This window comes from Zingiber officinale, chromosome 4B (assembly GCF_018446385.1).
Source record: "Zingiber officinale cultivar Zhangliang chromosome 4B, Zo_v1.1, whole genome shotgun sequence".
In the NCBI taxonomy this organism is placed as follows: domain Eukaryota; kingdom Viridiplantae; phylum Streptophyta; class Magnoliopsida; order Zingiberales; family Zingiberaceae; genus Zingiber; species Zingiber officinale.
In genome coordinates this window covers 140,954,566-140,975,654 of record NC_055993.1, presented here as the reverse complement: position 1 = coordinate 140,975,654, position 21,089 = coordinate 140,954,566, and the positions used below count along the sequence as shown (strand labels likewise).

Genomic DNA, 21,089 nt, shown 5'->3' with positions numbered 1-21,089 from the left:
GTTTGATCTTGATTCCCTTCTTGGTTGCTGATCTAGTCACGGTTGGGAGCTGTGAGGGAGGGGAAGGCTCTGTTGAGAAGTATTCCAACATCAACAATTGGGGTTTTCGGCTTGAGTCCTGGCCAGCAACACTGTTCCAGCGGGGAAATCAGAGATATACAAGGGTAAGTGTATGGTAGATGTGGTGGATTAAAAGATTAAATTGTTGTCTGTGTCTTTAGGATAAATTGTGTTATTGATTAGCCATTTCCACCTTGCTGCAGTCACTGGATCCAGCAGTAACTTTCTCTAGCAGTGGGTAAGTACAGATTTAGGTGAGTTTTTGTGTTGAATCTACGATGGTTTATATTATATATAGTAAGTCCTAATTAGAAGGTGGAATGATTAGGGTTAATGAAGTTAACTCTAATTGATTTATTTGGATTAGAATTTAGTTTGGCTAATTGTTGTATGATAGAATTAGTTAAACTAGACATTATGTTTGATACCACAGGACTTTGACGCGAGACGAGTATCTCGATGTCAGATTTGGACATTCCTATTGGAGGCGGGTACTTTTGACTTTATGTCTTTGATATGCATAGTAGTGAATTTAACAAATAGCAACAATTATGTTTCTTAATTGTTTTCGGTTAGTCACTACCTGATACATGTTACATGTTTGGTTGATTGCTTATTTTGCATCTCATGTTATTACTTACCTGATTATACATGCTTAGGGGTAGTGATATAACCATATTTCACCATGTTCAAGACCATGTTCAAGACATGGGTAGCGTGACACAGCGTGGTAGCACGTCAGTTTGCTCGTTCGGTGCTCCGTTGGTCCGCTCATGGGTAGTGTGATTGCAGCGTGGTAGCACGTCGAGATCCCTTCCCGTCATTGTGTACCGGGAGATGAGAGCATTGCGCTCCCCTATTTATGATTTGGGGTAGGAGTATGTGTGTACTCCGACAACATCCCGTCCACTCGGTCACTCATCAGGAGTAGTGATGCAGAGTGCACGGTTGTCACAGCCCTACCCACTCGGTCCCACCATTGAGTGTGAGATGGCTGACTGGCGTCAGGGGTGACCATGACTGCATTGGCATCATACACATTGATGTATTTATTTCTTGTGATTGTGTTTGCTGCATTTATTTGCTACATATTGGTTGGATGCCCATGCTTGACATGCATACAAGATTTCTATACCTCTCGGACTGTTTATCCTTGTACCAGGTCCTGGTTAGTACAATTATGCTCCTATTTATCTCAGTTTGCATTTACCTTCATTACGTCAGGAGACTGTACGCATGATTAGTGTTAGTTGTTATTTCTTTACTATGTATATCAGTTGTTACCCGCTGAGTGTTGGACTCACACCCTCCTCCATTGCTATTTTCAGGTTGATGTTGTCCGGAGGAGTTCCAGTCGCTAGTCCCCTGCAGTCCACCAGGACGCTTGTTGGTCTTTGGATTCTTCTTTGTTAGACTATGTTTTGAACTTGCTATGTTTTGAATACTTTGGGTCCTGTATGGATTGTACTTGTCGATGGATTTTTATTCGATATGTTTTACTACATACCTGCCTAGACGGCAGAAGAGGTAAGTGGATCTTATCGTCGGATTTGTGCTTTATGGGTGTAGTGGAGTAAGGTTGTTTTCGAGTCATCGTATTACTGTTCTGTTTGTTTACTACTAAACTGCGTGGATGGTGTGGTTGTTTGTTTATTGTTATTATTCCAGCTGCATGTGGCTGAGATATATGGTGATGTAGAAAGTTTCAGATTGTCCGCCGTACTGTCGAAATTTCTTCGGACAGGGACTCCTCCAGGGCGTGACAGACTCTTCCTAGGGCTCAATGAGACAAACATAATGAGAAGAGAAAGTGAGGGATCTACCGGCTCACACGAAGTGCTTACGTCCCTGACCCTCTTGTGGAGACGTACGCGCTTCTCGTCCAAGGGTTCCTCCACTTCCAACTTCACCGTCGGAGGAGGCGGAGCCGAGTGCGGGGTGGAATCGGCTCGGCGCTTGCTGGAATTCAAAGACCAAACCATTCCGCCGAAAGATATCCAAAGTAGGAACCCTAGAACGCCCAGTTCCGCTGCTTCTCCGCAGCTTTTACTCTTCGATCGCATAGAGGTATTTCGTAGAAACAAAGGTGGAAGGATCTGTTCCCGAGGAAGGAGGACAAATTTCCCAGAGCACAACGAAGGGATTCTTTAATAGGGCATAATTTTGACTTAATTTAGTAAGTTTTGCCCACATGGTATATCCTTCCTCAGAGTATATGATATTTGAGAGGGATATATTTCTAAATATTTTCTAATTTTAAATATCCCGTGTGAAAAGGGAAATTTTTTAAAATATTTCCTAATCTCAAATATTCTTTTTGGAAGGTGATAATTTTCTAAATATTTTTCAATTTTAAATATCCCTGTTGAAATGAAAATATTACAGAGGAGATTTGAACGTATCTCTATTTTTAAAAAATAAAAAATAAAAAACTTTATATTTATATGGAATTTGAGATATTTAATAGGTGGTTATGTCAATATTTAATTTATGATATATTTAATTATAAAATTTAAGATATTTAAAAAATGAAATATTTAATTAATAATGTAAATATAGTTACCATAAATAAAATGTAATTATCCTACTATGTGTAAAAATTAGTGTTATTATCCTACAATATGTAAAATCTAATATCTAACTTATATAATATATTATCACCTATGATTTTAACCTAATTAACTAATATTTTAACTAGCCGACTATATGACATTTATGATATTTGAAGTGAATAAAATCATGCGTGTATAAATTAGTATATAACTTTTAATTACAATGGGTAGAAAATAGTTGATAGTAGAAGCTAAAGGGTAACAATGCTCTTTTGATTTTTATATTAAAAAAACTTTGCGTTCGATCATAATTAACAAGTAAAATAATAAAAAGAGTATTTAATACTTGTCTATATACAATAATTTTATCCATGACCCATAATTCATCCAAAATTGAATTTAGATTTAATATTATTTTTAAAAAAATCGATACGTGCATTAATTTATGATTAAAATAATAATAATAATCTTTGTTGGTTTACTATCCCCCCTCCCCCGTCATTTAGGTTAATCAAAAAGTACGCGTAATGATCAATCTAGAAACTCAGTATTCTTTAGTTGCGCCCTCATTGAGAGGAAAATTCTTATAAATACGTCATAGCTGGAACTAACCATGGGTAACTAGATAATAACTTGGATGTCCTACCTAGGGATGACAACGGGTCCAGGTTGGGACAAATTTGACCAAATTCGAGACCTGCCCCAGCCTCGCCCTACGAACCTATCGAGGCGGATCTGAGATAGACCCACTAGATCAGTCATATTTTATATTTTTTTAAATACAAAATAATAATTTTTAAAAATTAATTAAATATTAAATTTATGTTCAACATTTATATTAATAATATTTTGTAACAAAAAATATTATCACATAGTAAAATCTATCAATTGTGATTCAATTAAAAATTAATTATCCATTTTTATTTAATTAATAATTAATAAAAAAAATATTATATGGGGTAGATCCGGAGCAGGTCCGGTTAAACCCATGACCCATGCACACCCCAAATCCGTCTTGAGACCCATTTAGACGAGTCAAAACCTAGCTCGGCGAGGCGGATTTATTACGAGGCCGAATTTCAAATCGCTCTATTATCATTTTTAATCCTACCGTGACATCATAATCCTGAGGACACATTAGTTTATGATTTAGATAATACAAATACTAGTTAAATTTTATCTTACTGGATCAATCAAACAGATTTAACATAGTACAGATGATCGGCATTGTTATCCCTTTTCTCATTATATGTTAATGTTGCTATTTGTTCTTTGGATTTGCATGAAAACTTGAACACTACTGTTAAAGGAAAAGTGCCTAAATAAAATCTAAAAAATCCTTTTAAAAATGAAAAATTCCTTCCAATAAATTAGATATTTGTATTAAAAAATAATTAAACTGTTATTTCGTAGTTGAATCTTTCAACGAAGATAAATTATATTTTCTTGGTTGATTTCTCAATGCTGAAATAATCATTTTTTTTACATAAATTAATCTACCAATTCTATTATGCTCTAAATTATTGTTTTAAAAAAAAATTAATTCCCTTTTAAATACTTCACAAACCACACAAAATTCTACTACAGCTTTTAAGTTAAAATATGTGGAATTATCTGGTTATTGAACTAATTAATATAAAGCTTTGTTGAGAGTTACAATCCAGTTAATAGAGGGATTATTTTATTATTTTTTAAAAAATTGCATATATTTTAGTTTTATAAAAAAATTATTAAAATTTAGAAATTGAAATGAAATTTCTTAAAAATAAATTAAATTCAAAGTTTTGTATTTAAAAGTCATCAATTGGATCAACTAATTAATAATCTAAACAACAATATGTAAAATAAATTACTGTTTTTTCATGATTCTTTAGTTGGAAGTAGTTAATTAGTAGTTCATCTAAACTCTTCTTCTTTTTCTTTCTTTGGGCCCCCCCCCCCCCCCCCCCAACATTAGTGTTTAAGATACCAAATTATCTTTATTTTTCATCAAATAAAGTAAAAAAAAAAAAATCCTTGCAATAAATTAATACTTCAAAAACATCAAGATTAGTGCAAGAGTCACCACAATATTGCTCCAAGTGAAGACAATGGACGGCCAATATACAAGAGAGCCGGCTTCCAACACACACTCCTTCTCCCTCAATTGCCATCTTTGGAAGAGCAATAGCAATGACCAAGAGGCAAAGAAACATCGGTGCGACCAGAGCCGTGAAGCTAAAGAGAACAAGAAAGAGTGTACCGAGAGAGTCTCCTTCTCAACGCAGCTCCATCTACCGCGGTGTCACCAGGTTAACCAGTTAATTAGTCCCTAATTAATCATTCTTAATACTTTGCTTAATCACTATTAATTGCTGTGTTTTTAGGGTTAATTAGTGTTCATTAATCATAATTAAGTTGAGCAGGCATCGGTGGACCGGGAGATACGAGGCACATTTGTGGGACAAAAACTGCTGGAATGAGTCACAAAATAAGAAAGGAAAGCAAGTTAAGCAATTAATTAATTAATCACAAAGTCAATTATTTATTTCTTTTTTTCTTAATGGAGCTAGTTAACATTATTTTACATTATGTTTTCTGTGTTGCTTCCTTGGTGGAGGTTTTGGATCTCGATGCAGTTTATCTTGGTGAGAAAAACATTTTAATGTATAATAATAATAATAATAATAATTTGAGAATTAATTTCTGGATTAATATTAATGCAGGGGCTTATGACGATGAAGAGGGTATGATTTAGCAGCATTGAAGTATTGGGGCCAAGACACCATCCTCAATTTCCCTGTATTATTTTTTTTATTTTCTACAATTTCCATTTTTTTATTTTTAAATATATTTTTAAATAATTAATTATGAATTATTTAATTTAAATTAATCGAAGATATCAGCATACGAGGAAGAGCTCAAGGAAATGGAGAGTCAGACCAGAGAAGAATATATTGGATTATTGAGAAGGTATTAATTAATATATAATGATTTTTTAAGTGAAAATTAATTAAGTGGTGAAAGCAATTAATACAGGAAGAGCAGTGGCTTCTCGAGAGGAGTCTCCAAGTATAGAGGAGTAGCAAGGTATTTAATTTGTTTATATCATTATTTTTATTTAAAAAAAATCAAATGAAAATTTTATATATGTTAATTAGGCATCATCATAATGGGCGATGGGAAGCTCGAATTGGTCGAGTTTTTGGCAACAAGTATCTTTACCTCGGAACATATGGTAAAAAAAAATTATTATTGGTGATTTATTTAGTTACCTACATTCAAATAATGCCAAGTAGTTTATAAAAAAAAATTATTCACCTGTTGCAAACTACTTTGTCATGATTCCATAACTAAGAGGTGGCGAGTGATAATGCATTTAATGTCAAAGAAGAATGAAAAAATAAACACATATATAATAATGTGATAATAGAAAGGATCATATGAGACCTGAAAAACAAGAAAGAATTGAGAAACGATTTGTTTACATTGAAGCGAGTGCGTCCCTCATCTCTGCCACAGAAGGAACAGGCTCATTGACATATATTTTGGCGACAAGCTGGACGAAACTTCCATATTTTTCAAGAAATTCCTTCTGCAATGCAGCAAGTCATTGTTAAACCTTAAGCTCTTACATATAAATTGGTAATGTTGCTTCTATGTTGGAGTTTAGATGGCCAGTTCAAATGGTACAATTTTACTACTGTACATGTACCTATAGAAAACAATTGAAGATAAGAATTTTAAGTGGACAAGAACGATGACTCATTATGTCAATATGTCGGAGGGTGTCTTCTTCTCAAGTTAGTCATTTAGAGAAAAAAGAGCTGAATGCAATATGGTATTAGAACTATAATGAATCTCTCAATTATGATGGCCATAAGGATGCATGTCGTGTTTGTCACATGGGATGGAATAAACTCCATCCAAACTCAACAATTTGAACAAACAAAAAGACAAACACAATTTGGGATGGTGAAGTCATTCCATCAGAGAAATAAAAAAAAAACATTTGAGGATGAAACAAAAGCAAACCTTGCATTTATCCCATAAAGAAGGCAACAACTCCTGAGCAGTTGTATTCTTCTGTAACTTACGATACATAGCATTGATGATCTTGTCAAGCTGTCAGAAACAATGAGGTAGCATAGTTGAAGTTCCTCTCAAAAGATTGGAAAAATGATGTTGATGTTGTTTAACTTACCCCTGATAAACTAGACTTCAACATTTTACGAAGATCAGCTTTTGACATTCCAATTTGGAAGGGAATCTGCACATTGATGATAATTGCACAAATAAGAAAAGTAAGAAAAAAGGGTTCCATATCTATAGCAGTGGATGATGAATTGATTGCTAAAGATAAACAAATGAAAGGAAAAAAAAAAAAGGTAAACTGACACTGGAAACAAAAACTTGCAGAAAGTTATATAAGGAACTTGTTGATAAGATGAATAGGAAATAATCTGAAACTCAGAGTGTACAAGCAATAACTCTCAAGTTCTGACTGTTATGAATTCGCAATAAAATATCGAAGTGGAGCTGGCTTTAACAATAAAAGCTCAAAATCCATATAAGAAAACACTAATGCACTGGAACCTGATAACTAGATGAAGCACCGACGAGTTGATTCATTTTAGAGGAATATTGGTTCCCACTGGTGCACAAGATTCGGCAAGTCTTCCCTATGATCCGACAATCAACTCACTCTTCACATGTGCACTCAAGACATAGGATGAAGATGCACTATCCCTTTGTGAAAGCTTCAAGAAAGGAGACGGGCAGGAGACTAGAGGGTAACAAGGATCATGGAGTTTTAGATGAAATCCCTTTCAAATACCAACATTCACAAGAGTCCAAAAGATTCGACGTAAATGATGCTGATCGAAGGCATTTGATTTGACTATGAAGTTGCAAGCACTGACCTCCTCAGGCGGAATGGTGTGCATCAATTCCTCAACTCTGCGGGCAAACTGGAACAGTTTTTCAAAATGCTGAAAAGATATATTTCAATAGATATGATTGCTATTTCAGAAATGGCTTTCAGTTCAGACCTTAAGAAGATTCCCATCTATTGCCAACAGGTAATGGAACAAATGAAATATATATATTTGGTATACTCACTATGTAAATGACCATGCTAACGTGACGAAGGCAAGCCTGCTCATATGATTCACTAGCTTGGTGATAGAACTTTGCCAGGGTTGGTACGACATTGGCTAAGTCATACAGGCTGCATATATATAAAGTTACAGAACAGAATAAACGGTTGGCGTGTGATTCACCAGATAGAATATCTAATCATAAAAAAAAAAATGCATAGGAAAAGTCAGTAACCATGTCTGATCAGCCTACTCACCTGTTCTGGAAAGCCGCATAGTTTTCTAGAAGAACAATATCAGAATACTTGGAGTCAACTTGCGCAGCCCTCTCCAATGCCACAAACATGATGCTAACCTAATCACGATAAATTAAAGATGATTGTTTGTGATTGCAACTTAAACAAAACCAAATAGGAAAAATGAGAATTACACACAAGTTGTGAGTATCGAACAATCTTACAATTTTAGTGTAAGCTTGATCGACCAAATCCCTTGACTGGCCTTGGGTGTATTGTTCCATGCGTGATGCGAGAATTGCAAACCTAAGTTGGAAAAGTGATTTTTGTGTTTCTTATTTTGTTACTACCAGAAAGCATTTTCAATCAATTGAAATAAGTTATTCAAGATCACTTGGCAAGTTATATGTTCAATAAAGCAACAAGTTATGCACATACAGTGGTATTCTTTGGTTCTTTATCTTCAAATATAAGACGTTTATCTCCAAATATAAGACTAGAAAAGTCAATTGAATTAAAATTTGAAATAATAAATTATAAAAAAATTATAGCAATGAGCAAGCATTGATTCCTAAACCATCCTGGTAAAATCATATTTATAATTTTATAAGACCTACATGAACTCATTTTCCAGGACATTTTATAGTTAAATACTGTTGTTGTTAGTGTCAAATTGATTCTTTCCTCCTTTTGCTCCTCTCTCTTTTTATAGCATTTAATCTCCTCCCATGATAGCAAACGAAATTGAAGGATAGCCAATGGGGAAAGAATCTTTGTATCTCAGATGGTGTCTGTCGAGAAAAGCCTTGTCTAAATCGTATCATTGAAACTACATTTGGCACAAGTGGCATAAGATATTTACCAATACTAATATTGTATCAATATTGATCGGAGACTAGAACGGTCCTTTAACCCTAACCCCTTAATTTTCAATCTAAAAGGTAGAGGGTCAAAGGTTGAAAAGAAATTCAACATACAGTGTTCAGGGTACAATGGAAATAAACAAAGTGTAAGTTGCTTTCAGAGGATCCGATATTGATTAGACCATGTTAGTGTAAGCTGAAAGGAAAGCTTACCTTTGAATGCAAGGGAGAACTCCTGTTTGCCGTCCACGTTCATATTTCTCCACTGAATAACAAGCATCATCAACAAACTATAAAGAAAACAAGGAGTTTAAGCTGTTTACCAAACATTATGCAATATGACAAGCACAAGGACAACTTAGAGCATAACACACCCTGCTGAACAGCATTGAGATCCTTATTTCCAATTCATCAAGCAGAAGGTGCACAAACCCAGAAGTATCAGCCTTGTCGGCTGAAAGATACCGTTCTGTAATACCATGCATCGTTATGCAGCACAATGGATCAATTTTGTACGCCCAATCCACGATCGAATAAAAATCCTCCTGAAGGAAGATTGTAAAATGTTAGTCATGCTTTTCCCTAATCTGGAAGATGAAAGGAACTTTAGAAAACAATAGGTGCTTATCACATCTAGATTAACGTACAAGCTACATAACTTCAGTAGTATTTCCAGATTTTAAACCAAGGCATCTCTTTCTTTGCCCTGCAGTTTTACTGATTACTATGCTTGGTATTAAACTAGGCATAACCTATTGATCATCTCCATCTCATCCAATTTATTCTTAGGATATAAAGGTCCAATGAACTAACAAACTAGCTTAATCTATGAAGGTTGAAGGTTGAAGTGATATGCAGCTGCATATGTATATGCATTACCACATAAGTATATATGAGCACACGTGCCAGCATGAGACACTTTTAAGACAATGATCATTCGTGTTGTTCGTGTGATGCTTTTAGGTGAACGTGTTTTTCCCTGTTGATGGAGCATGAGACTGAATTTACCTCAAGCCCAGCAAGCAGTTCTTTTAGACATTCATTTAGAATTGCGAGCTCAGCAGCATCATTGCCTGAAGAATTTGATAATTGTGTAAGTTGAAGAAAAACTGTAAACTATTCCAAGGGAAGAATTTGTCTATGATGATTTTACTTAAGAGGACAAAAAAAAAGAGCGAGAAATGAATTAATATAATTTCCTTGAGGAACCATCATTGGCTGGGTAGAGCTAACAGCAGTTCCATCAGATGAAGCAAGTACCGCAACATCAAAGCACATAAAATGAGCAAAAAAAGCACTCTGGTAATAAGAAAAAAGTAAGAGTTGTTAGTCGTGTAGAATTAATTATAAAGTAATTAAAATGCAAGAATCAATAACAAAAAGAACCTCATCCACAAGAAGAGGAATGAAAACTGTCAGCATCTTAGAGTATGCTTCAGAAACTGAAGAAGAATCTGCATTAGCTCCCTGACATGCAGATATCGGGCCCTCGAGCCAGAGTATTGGTTTAGTATTTGCTACTTTGGTAGCACCACGGAGTTCATTAGCAAATTCGCGTGCCTATAATAGTATGAATTTTAATTTCATATACATAATCTTCATTTAAACTAACACAAGCTCGGCAGCAAGGTAATCATCAGGAACTTGACAGCCCATATATAATATGCATACCAATTCAATCACAGTAATGACTGGCACAATCTTAAATCACTGACCTCTCGACGAAGCAACACATTTAGAGAATGACAGAAAGCTTTTCGCAAAGGGGCCAAGAAATTTTTGTCAAGCGTCTGAGAAGTTTCAAACAGGGTATAATAGTCATGGCCTACCATTAGTGAATCCGAGATAATAGTACCAGACAAACCTTTATATGCATCAGAAGTCTTGCATATGTCCTGCATTTATACCTGAGGTCTGCATGGTCAGGTCTCTTGAGTTGTCCACGCTGCATGCTGCTAGGTCAGTCTAAACTTCACAAACAATTTCGTTTTTGGAAAAATTGACGACTTGATCACCTGAGAAAATAAGCTCTTGTCATTCATCATCTGGTCCACCAAACTTGGAAAGTAATTTCGTAAAAACTCTGATGCTCGGCAAACAAATGTGCATTTTAATAATACAAGTTCTGCACGTTTTTCCTTGATCTGCACAGAAAAAGTAATTGAAGATCAAGAATGAATTAAGATGTCAAAGAAGATTAAGAGGGCATGGAAAACATATAATTGTAGAAAAAAATGTAAATTTTTTGAATTTGAAAAGTGATGAAAGATCTTTAAAAAGCAAATAATTTTTTTTATGAGATAAGGTAGTGAAAGAATAAATATATGGAACTAGAAAATGAACATGAAAAATACATTTAGCAAACGTCATGTGGACTTACATTTGTCCTATATTTTTTTAGCGTACTCTGTTTATAAAATTGGACAAGCATCTAAGAATAAGTAATTTGAATCTTGACTAACTAAATTGGCATAAACTCAATAAACTTCTAATAGCTCATCATTGCTAACTGTGGTTGGCCCCATGGGAGGTGGCCTCCTCTAGGAGGGTTAGTAACACAAAGAAAGATTGAAGAACATACACCTCTCATTCTTGCATAGCAGGGATCCAAATTTGACGCTTCGAGATTGTGCAAGGCACCAGTTAGCCATTCACAAACCTCGACGTTTTTATGCACGTTGGCCTCATCGAAATAATCTCCTGTGAGACATTCCTCATACTGCCAATGCAACCAATATTAATTTACACACAAAACTTCAACCAACGAATCGAATGTGTCTAAATTTGAATTCACTATTTTGTGAAATACTAACTACATACCTCTTGAGGGATTTGAAAGCGTTCAAGTAATCTATCAAGTTCCTCAATGAGAGCCTTGTTGCTCACGGATTGCAACTCCAACTTATTATTACGCGATTCAATCTTGAAGGCGGAAAGAAAAATATGCAAGTCTAACAGTTAGGAGTGCGGGAAAATGAAGATAGACATATCGATCGACATGCAATTATAGCTTGCATAATTTAAAACAAAAAAGGAGAAATTTACTTGCTAAATATTCTGCCTAAGTTGTTCCCACTTTAGTGTAGGACAGATTAGATAATGGAAACTAAGCATTCATCAGTTTCTGCTTACTGATTCAATATCCTCTCTCATATGCCGAAGTTTCACATTAAAAATGCCAAGCCACTCATCCATATCTTCCACGCATGTGCTGGCACCTTCTAATCCTTGCAATACCTGTGAAATTTAACAAACTGGTTAAGCAATCTATCCCTTGATCATCTACATGCATGGAAGCAAATCACATTCATACATGCATATATTGAGATATTGAATTATACACTATTACAAATGCAATCCAAACTATTATATTCAGGATATGTTCTTACTGTACATTTTTACAAATGGTTTCTTTGATCGCTAACCGGGACTTCCTGTAAACCCTTATCATATTACATCAATTATCATGAGAAGTAAGTAAAGATTTTGCCTATCATATTGAAGTCACGAAAGGAGTTTATATACGGGGCATAAGGTTGCATATATCCAAACAAGTAGTCCTAGTTTGTAACGAACATGAATAAAATTTATTAAAGTTGATTAACCGATCATATCCCATACCTGATTTGGTCAACCCAATATATGACTATGAGCTGACATAATTGGACATATATTTTTTAATAAAAAAATAAATACAAACTGACCAAATTAAATGATCATCTATCCCAAAAGCATGAGCTTCCAGGAAAGGACCTAGGGCAGACAATAATGCTTTCAACAAATTGATATCTAAAGTTGGAAAGACCTTGCTAATGACTCGGCGTATAAAATTGAACTATAGAATATCAAGAACAGCAATACCTCCTCTATTATGGATTCACATTCAACAAGTGCATGAACATTTGCTGCTTCTAAAGCCAGAAGTTCCCTCTTTAACCTTTCTGAAAATGCTTCTGCTTCACCAATTCCCATAACATACCTGCATCAGAATATCTTGTGTATGAATCATGGCATAAATATGAATATTAGAGGGAACATTATGGACATAACGCAAGTAAAAAAATTATCAAAAGATAATGGAGGTACAGATTCATATATTGGAAAACAAACACCTGAAGGTTAATTTGAAAAGAAAAATAAAATTCGTCAGATTAAATGCTCCGTTTCACTAAGCAACAAAAAGCATCACGGAAGTATCAAAGATGCATACGTGCATGCTAGGCATACTTTTACATGATAATTCAAACATAATCAAGTAACATACGTGCCAAGGAGAGCCTCCATGTCCTCTTCTTCAGCTTGTGAAACAAGATCTCTTTCGACAGTAACTTGTGAGTGACCTTGAATCAAACCAGATGCATCTTGCCCACCATGAGTAATAACTTGACTGCTTACTGCAGTATTATTTTCCTGTAGCAAAACATATAACTTATTTTCCCTTTTTTTTGGCTTTGGTTTACATACACAGTAGACTATGTACAGGTATAGAACATCCAATGCTTATATTCAAACACCGTGTTCACTAATCATATGCACTGAATAAAATAAGCAGAATGGCTGTTAAAAACCTTTTGTACACTGAACTGCCCATAAAAAGGAGTGAGAAGTAGGATTTGTGCAACTTCAACTGAAGAAACATTGAAATTTAAAGTTCTAACGATTGCATGACAACAGTTTCAAGCTCAGGATAAACAAGAGCAGTTCTTGCGCTATCATGCTTGATGGAAGATGGTTAGAAAAGGATGAGTAAGATACTTTGCCAAAGTAACTACAATTCAAAGTTTTTTCACTTTTTTTTTTTTTGATAAATACTATCCTAATTGCTAATCTAATATTTAGTCTTGAATTTGCAACATGGTACAACTTCACATATAAAGAAACTATAAATCTTAAGATAATAATAAAACCTATTAGTCTTTGTATTCACATATTCATATGCATATATATAATGGTCAGATGGGCATGAGACAAATTAAGAGGTACACCTTTGCCCAGAGAGCCATCTCCACTATGTCTATCCCAACAACTTTTGGAAGACGTCCCAATATCTCCTTGCTCATGTTTAAAATGCATAGAAGTATGCGGTTCCTGCAAGAGGAAATGAATAAATAAGTGCATTCTTTATAGAGCATATCCTTGTGTCCATCTCTGACGCAGAGTAGTTTGGGAGGCAATCACCTGTCACCTTTGTTTCTCATTGTCCACTGAGGAGGAGCAACACTTTGGCTTCTAAGATTATCAAATCCCTAAAGAAAATGCGGTAGAAGGAAATCAATGACAAGATTCAGCAAAAGGGTTAGTAGAATTCCAAGGGAGAAAAGATATGACAAATACCAGCATGAATGAGCAACCACTTGGATCATTTTGCAAGACTTCCACTTTTGAAAGATGTTTCAATTTGTAAATTTTTGCAGGCTACAAAATTACTAGAGGTTGTGAGAACGAGTACATCAGCAATTTTGGTGTAACAGCTGTAAACACACTTGATTCTTATTCAATTTAAGAAAAGAAAACATTAGCAGTCAAACATCTTACAATGAGACCTTTGGAGAATGAGACAAAAAATACACTTGATTTTGAAAGGAGTTTTAAGGCTTTCAGTACAAGAAGATTTTGAGCATCAAAATCAATCCTTCGAAATAGCATGAAACTTTAAGCAAATTTTCAAATGACAAAAAATAAGTTAAATGTTTAGGAACATAAAAGTATTATTATTATTAACTAGACACTTCAAGGGACAAAATTATTTTATTTTGTACATATTCATCATAAGCATTATTATTAAAAAAAAACATAAAAGTATTATTATTTACTAGACATTTCGAGGGATAAAATTATTTCGGTACATATTCATAAGCATATCATTTTAAGATACCTCAAGTACTCCTCCTCCTCCTGAATCTTTCAAAACACGAAGAAAAGCCTTGATTTTTGGACCTTTTGCTTTGGCTGCGTGATTAGACAAATATGAATGTACATTTTCCTACAAATAGCATCATAATGAATTCTTATCCTGCATAATGTACATGCTTAAGCAAAGATTCATATAGCTAATTACTTAAAATGGTTAGAACTAGCACAACTTCAATTATTTTTATTACTTTGTTGTCGCTTTATTTGTATATACATATATCAATACCAGATGCTTTCTTCAATTTTCCAAAAGATATTTCTAAATATAATTTAAATACGAAAAGCAAAAAATACTTAAAAGTCATACAGGTAGAAAATGGCATGCCTGCATACAATTACGACAACTATCTATGGTGTGTGTTTTTTCTCCATTGATTTCATGGTGTAATATTAATTTACATCTCAATGAAATTATAAAATATTTTTAAAACATCAATAACACATTGCAGAACCTAGAACAACAAGACACGCCTATATTTTTAGCAAGTGTATACTTAAATTCATTCGATCGATCTGTTTAAGCCTATATAATATGCTTGAATTCCAATTATTTTTGAGTAAAACATTAGGAGAGACGAGACGAAACGATATCGAGACGTACTGGTGAGGGCAAGGACTCTGGGTTTGGCCATCTGTCGCCCCAGTTTGCTGGTCTTGCCCCAGACGCCACGACTTTTGGCGACGCGGATCGACAGCACCACTTTTTGTTTGTTGATGGCAGCGTCGATGGCCACCTCACATGCTCGCCTCAGCTCGAAGTCATCGGCGCTCGATCTCGCCATGGAATCTATCGATCGATCGGTCACCTTCCTCTTCTCTTCTCTTCCCGTCTAACAACCTTGTGATACCCTGCGGCTGCCTTGTGATCAGATCGATGGAAGACATCCAAATTAAAGTGGGGAAAGAATTAATAAAGAGAGCTCGGAGATAAATATGGATCCGTGATTTTTTCTGATCGATGTTCCTAATTATTTGCATGTGTTGATCATATTCTCAAAATAGCGAGGCTAATTAATATATAATTAATTACATACAATATATATATTGTCTTTATAGTCAGCATTATATTCCATTTGTGAGGAGATTTATAATGACGCACAAGATATAACAAACGACACTGTATATGACTATCTTCAATTCAACCTCATTCAATAAATTAAAAACTACTCATCCCGATGCCTCCCGGGGGCTCGACCTACTGCATACCTACAACTGCTGATCAAATAACTCAAACACAATCTAATGTTTCATATATCAACTAAAAACTGGGGAAGAAGAATTTGATTCATCTGCACTATGACATTATGTATCTTGGTGGTTTCTGTAAGGTGTCCAATTGACTAGAGGATATGAACGTAACCACTTTTTATTAATACTACAATTGCTGGTTACTGCAAAAGCCAAAGGAGTATCAAAACTGGCAAGTACAGATTCCCTTCGCGTCCCTCCCTAGGCTCCCTAGCTATTAATCTTCATTCTCTTGACACTCCAAGTTCTTCTTTCTCATTCTACTTTCTTTCTCCCACTTAATTGGGAGATGGGAAGCCATGGGAGTCCCCTCTGTGAGTTGCTGCGACAGCAACGGGAACCATTTCTGTTGGTTGTTTACCTTGCTGAGAGATGCCTCTGATCAGAGAGGCTTCTTCTTCCAGCATCAAGTCAGTCTCCGTCTAGCAACTTTTGCTGCCATGCTAATGCATTCGAGAAGCCACAATTCTTGACCAGCCATGGCTTCATCAAGTATTGCCTTGGCTTAGTTTCACAGAAATCATCGTCACAGCAGTTAGTATTGATTGTTAACGAAAATTGGGAGGAGGATAAGAGGACAAGATGGACAAGTGGAACACAATAATCTTTCACTTAATTCAATTAAATCATAAAACATGTAGCTTATTTATAAGCTACTTACATAATTCATCACAACCCACTAACTCTATAAGTCACCCCACTAACTTAACTACTATACCCCACTAACTTCATAAATGTAAATACATTGAATATAGATTTTTTTCCTTTAACCACTATTACCACTCATTATCATCTCATCAATCCACTAACTCAATTGTTAATTTTGAATCATTTTATCAATATTCATCTGTACTGTAAATTGCTCTTCTGGGTTTTTTTTCCCCTTTTCTCGTGCGTGCCTAGTGCATGAGTACTGATGAGACTAAGGCTCTCTATTTACCACGGAAAAAGGATCGGACAGACGGCAAGCTAAGAACGATCTCTGCATCATCTGAGAAAATCAATTGAACTATTAGCGCCTCGTCATCGAGCCGAGGAAAGTTGTCAACATCTTCAACGAGATTCTTGAGGCAGCACACACTCCTGCATTTTATCAGCTCATTGGATCAAGGAGGAAAATGGTAGAGAAGGAAATCATTCATTTGAAGATACTTGTAATGGTGAGACAGCAGAAACGTTTAACATGCAACAAAAGGAATTTAGCGATGCCTTCAGAGTTTTCAAGTCTCAGTAATTTGGAGTGGAGCGGATTGCAGTCTGACCAGGTTGGAGAGTGTTGTATTATTTAAATCAAGTCATAATTAAGATAGAATATATCCGTATTTAATGGATATGCTTTGAATAAATGAAAGGTTAAGGCTAGATCTAGATGCATAATTTTAGGATCGGATTGTTTTTTCTTACTGCTATATAAAGACATATGTATAGCCTATGCTTTGTATGAACTTTTAATGAGAAACCAATAGTACATTAATTCTCTGCTATCTTTCTCTTATTCATCTAAGTGCTATTGTCACGCCCCAGAGAAGTCCCTGCCAGACAAAAATCCGACAGCATCTCCCCTGTACCGGTGACAATATGAAGCATACATACATACATCATAATATATAAACATAAACAACATATTCATCAGCCCACACGGCTGGAACATACATAAAATAGAAACAACATAACCACGAAATGTATCAATTATATATATATCTATCCATAGACTACAATTACTATACAGATAAACGACATCTGTAACAAAAGTGCAAAATGTAAATACAGCGAAACAAAAGTAAAACAAACCAGAAAATCAGCACGTCGAGATCTCTGAGCAACTCTATGAAAGTCCAAAATCAACTATAATATCACAAGGATCCCTGTGTCTGCAAAACTGGAGACCAAGGAATGTAGCAAATTAGCCAAATGGCTAAGTGGATACTCAAGAAAGATGTGCATGAATTTAATCTTATTGAAGAAGTCAAGGAAGTAGAATAAATCATCATCTTTTATTACAACTTTAGGATTATTCTTAAGGTTTTACATTTATACATATATATGTATAATCATCTTCTCATTATCTATAATCAGGTAAAATTTTTAGATAGAGTTTAGGATCTTCACCTTATTATCACTTGTCATCATTAATAAAATCAATTTTAATCACTCAATTATAAATTATCATGGTAAGATCAACATGTATATCAATAGTCTGAATATGATAAATCAACTAAAAAGTGAATCACTGGAGCCAAGATCATCAGAGTGAAATATCATATGGATAGGCTAAAAGCCTCCTAAGAGTATAAAACTGTCGCATACGTCATCTGACGTACGGGCTATCAGCCCTCACCGGTGGAAGACATAATAAACACTGACCGAGGGCTACATCACGCCAACACGCCTCGGGTGTACGGTCAGATACTCTGGACCGCGGCCGCCGCGCTACCACAATAACATGTGGGCGGTCCAGTACTCTAATATAGAGCTCTGGTATAAAGCTAGGCTCATGGTCTTCACTTTTTAATTCTTCATTTATTATCTTTATTAATTCACCGTTATGATTATATTCATCCATTTATCATGATTATTCTCTTTTCATATTAATTGGTCAATCAAGATAATATTTTCGTATCAAATCTATTAATTTATCATTATAGGGTCCACAGATAAAAAGCTACAAGTATCAACAGATAGAGTATCAAAAGCATGAAGTATGAAAGGTCAAGCAAGTCAAAAGAGACAATGTATCAACAGAAGAGTAATTCAGAATATTTCTTTAATTTTAAAAAAACACAACCCTTCCCATATCAATCCCAATATAAACCCACATGTGAACAAGAAATAATATTAATTATTTACCCTCCAATAATTTTAATATTTTAACCCATTTCGCTATTTATAATATCAGTTAAATCCCCATTTTGAAAACAATAATATAACCTATACCTATTCCAATTTATATATTTATTCATGCACAAGGAAATAGACAAGAGTAGATGTATCCACCTTATATACAGCAAAAATCTCCGAGTATCGGCAGGTCACCGTGCTCCACTCGAGCTCGGATCTACAAACACAATATCAAACATAACTTAAATAATCAAAATACTATCTAATAATAATAATGACCTAAAATCTACACATTAACTCTGATTCAAAATCAGTGAATTATTTTGATCTCGATACCTCGTACCATTTCGCATTCCTAATTACAACATCTGTTCTAATCTATATAACCCTTCTAACTACACATCAATTTAACCAAAAGCAACCTAAAATATACCTTCTAAGGGTTTTGTGTGGCTGCTGGAAATTAGGGCAGCAATTAAGGTTCTTTGTCGGCAACTCCGGCAAGCTGCGGCAAGCTCCGGCGAACAACGACGACGCTGCCAATAAAAGGACAGCAGCTAGGGTTGCTGTTACAGAAAGCTCAGAAAGCTGCTGTGGGGAAAAAGGAGAGAGCGACTAGGGTTTTGTTTCCCCTCTTTTCCCGGTGGTTTGGCGAGCTCCGGTGAACTCCGAGGAGCTTCAACAGTTCTGTCGAGAAGCAGAGAAGAGGAAGCAGAGGAGAAAACTGTGCTATCTGCCCTTGCTGGAGGAGGAGAAGAGGTGCGGCAGGAGGAAACAAAGGTTGCGGTGCTTGAGAAGGAGAAGGGGAAAGCTTGGTCGTTCGTCGCCGCTGGAGAAGAGAAACGAAGAAGAGAGGGGTTTGAGGTGTCGGTGGGGAAGAGAAGAAAAAGGAGGGGGTATGGGAGAGACTTGTACACGTGGATGGCATGGATAGATTTGATTTTTTTTTTTTTTTCAAATATTTAACAGCTATCAGGTGTTTTCTTTGACTCTTCTTCATTTGAGTGTTATCAAAGTGGTATCAGAGCCGGTAACCTTCTAGCTCGTTTTTTTTTTGTAGTAAAATATGACAAACAATTTTAATGTTGTTTGGTCTGGTCCCAAATTAGATGGGAAGCTCGATTATAATTATTGGCAGATAATGATGTCTACACATTTAAAAGCTCAAAATCTTTGGAGCTCTATTGATTCAGGTCTTTCAGAAGGAGCCGATGCAAACTCTCAACGTCGAGATCAACTTGCGTTGGGACAAATTCATCAAGGAGTTGATTATTCAATTTTTGGTTTGATTGCAAATGCCAAGACGGCAAAGGAGGCGTGGGACACCTTAAAATTGTCATACAAAGGAGTTGATCGAGCACAAAAATCCAAGTTGCAGTCGCTACGAAGGTTATACGATCGATGCGAGATGTCATCTACAGAAACAGTTGAGCATTATTTTTCACGTCTTACTGATCTTGTCAATAAAATGAGATTATATGGTGATAAAATTGGAGATGATGCTGTTGTTGAGAAGATTCTTCGAACCATACCATTGAAGTATGATCATGTGGTGGCCTCAATTCAAGAATCACATGACATTGAACTGCTGACAATTGCAGAATTAAAAGGTATGATAGAAAGCCATATTGACAGGATCGAAGCAAAGACGGAAACACCAGCAAATGAAGAAGCTTTAAAGAGTCAGGTTACTCTTAACACGACTGACTCTAGTCAAAGAGGAGGAGGATTCAATAGAGGTCGAGGAAGAGCAAGAAGAGGATATAGAGGAAGAGGTCGAGGTAACTACTCAAATCAAGGAAGAAGTGGAGATAATGCCATGCAAGAGAGGTTTTCGGCTCACTGCTATAATTGTGGAAAATATGGGCACAAAATTGCAGATTGTAGATACAAGAAATTCAACAATCATGGCAACCAGGCAAACATTGCTGGAAATTATGGTGAGGACTCTAATGAATCTGAGACTTTACTTTTGGCTAGTAATAGTTTACCTGCAAATGAGAACGTATGGTTTTTGGATACTGGATGTAGTAACCATATGTGTGGAAGAAGAGAGTTATTCTCGGAATTAGATGAATCAATTCAATCAGAGGTTACTTTTGGAAATAAGACAAAAGTACCAATATTGGGAAAAGGTAAAATTTATATCCAGTTGAAGGATGGTTCTCAAAATTTTATATTTGATGTCTTTTATGTTCCAGAACTTCACCAAAACTTATTAAGTATGGGACAATTATCAGAAAAGGGTTATAAAATATGCATTATTCAGGGGTATTGCATCATAACAGATGGAAATGGGAA

The 21,089-nt window shown here is 35.4% G+C and overlaps 1 protein-coding gene, 1 long non-coding RNA gene and 1 pseudogene across 2 annotated transcripts; 1 reads left to right on the top strand and 2 right to left on the bottom strand.

The window, feature by feature from the left end:
• Positions 1–4,771: 4,771 nt before the first annotated feature.
• On the top strand, positions 4,772–5,990 carry LOC121978784 (annotated as a pseudogene).
• LOC121977221 (exocyst complex component SEC3A-like) lies at positions 5,988–15,703 on the bottom strand. Its single transcript, XM_042529814.1, has 25 exons — positions 15,304–15,703; positions 14,665–14,738; positions 14,124–14,204; positions 13,968–14,035; positions 13,775–13,877; positions 13,054–13,199; positions 12,651–12,768; positions 11,922–12,026; positions 11,610–11,711; positions 11,371–11,508; positions 10,805–10,933; positions 10,654–10,734; positions 10,505–10,579; positions 10,176–10,349; positions 9,989–10,088; positions 9,798–9,862; positions 9,164–9,334; positions 9,003–9,079; positions 8,151–8,232; positions 7,948–8,045; positions 7,713–7,821; positions 7,514–7,582; positions 6,796–6,861; positions 6,627–6,716; positions 5,988–6,186 (listed from the first exon to the last, which is right to left on the bottom strand). Exons 1-25 carry the CDS (start codon positions 15,482–15,484, stop codon positions 6,076–6,078), a joined length of 2,613 nt encoding a protein of 870 aa, XP_042385748.1. The 5' UTR covers positions 15,485–15,703; the 3' UTR covers positions 5,988–6,075.
• A 2,106-nt stretch (positions 15,704–17,809) lies between these two features.
• On the bottom strand, positions 17,810–19,359 carry LOC121978054. Its single transcript, XR_006111124.1, has 3 exons — positions 19,222–19,359; positions 18,945–19,005; positions 17,810–17,829 (listed from the first exon to the last, which is right to left on the bottom strand). It is a non-coding gene; the product is annotated as an uncharacterized LOC121978054 (long non-coding RNA).
• Positions 19,360–21,089: the final 1,730 nt, after the last annotated feature.

Bases quoted from the DNA above. Each gene is read 5' to 3' on its own strand.
- LOC121977221 (XM_042529814.1), bottom strand. From the start codon at position 15,484: ATGGCGAGATCGAGCGCCGATGACTTCGAGCTGAGGCGAGCATGTGAG. The intron at 7,822-7,947 runs GTGAGTAGGCTG...ATATATATGCAG, and splicing joins TATGCGGCTTTCCAGAACAG to CCTGTATGACTTAGCCAATG. The intron at 7,583-7,712 runs GTGAGTATACCA...ATATCTTTTCAG, and splicing joins TTAGCATGGTCATTTACATA to CATTTTGAAAAACTGTTCCA.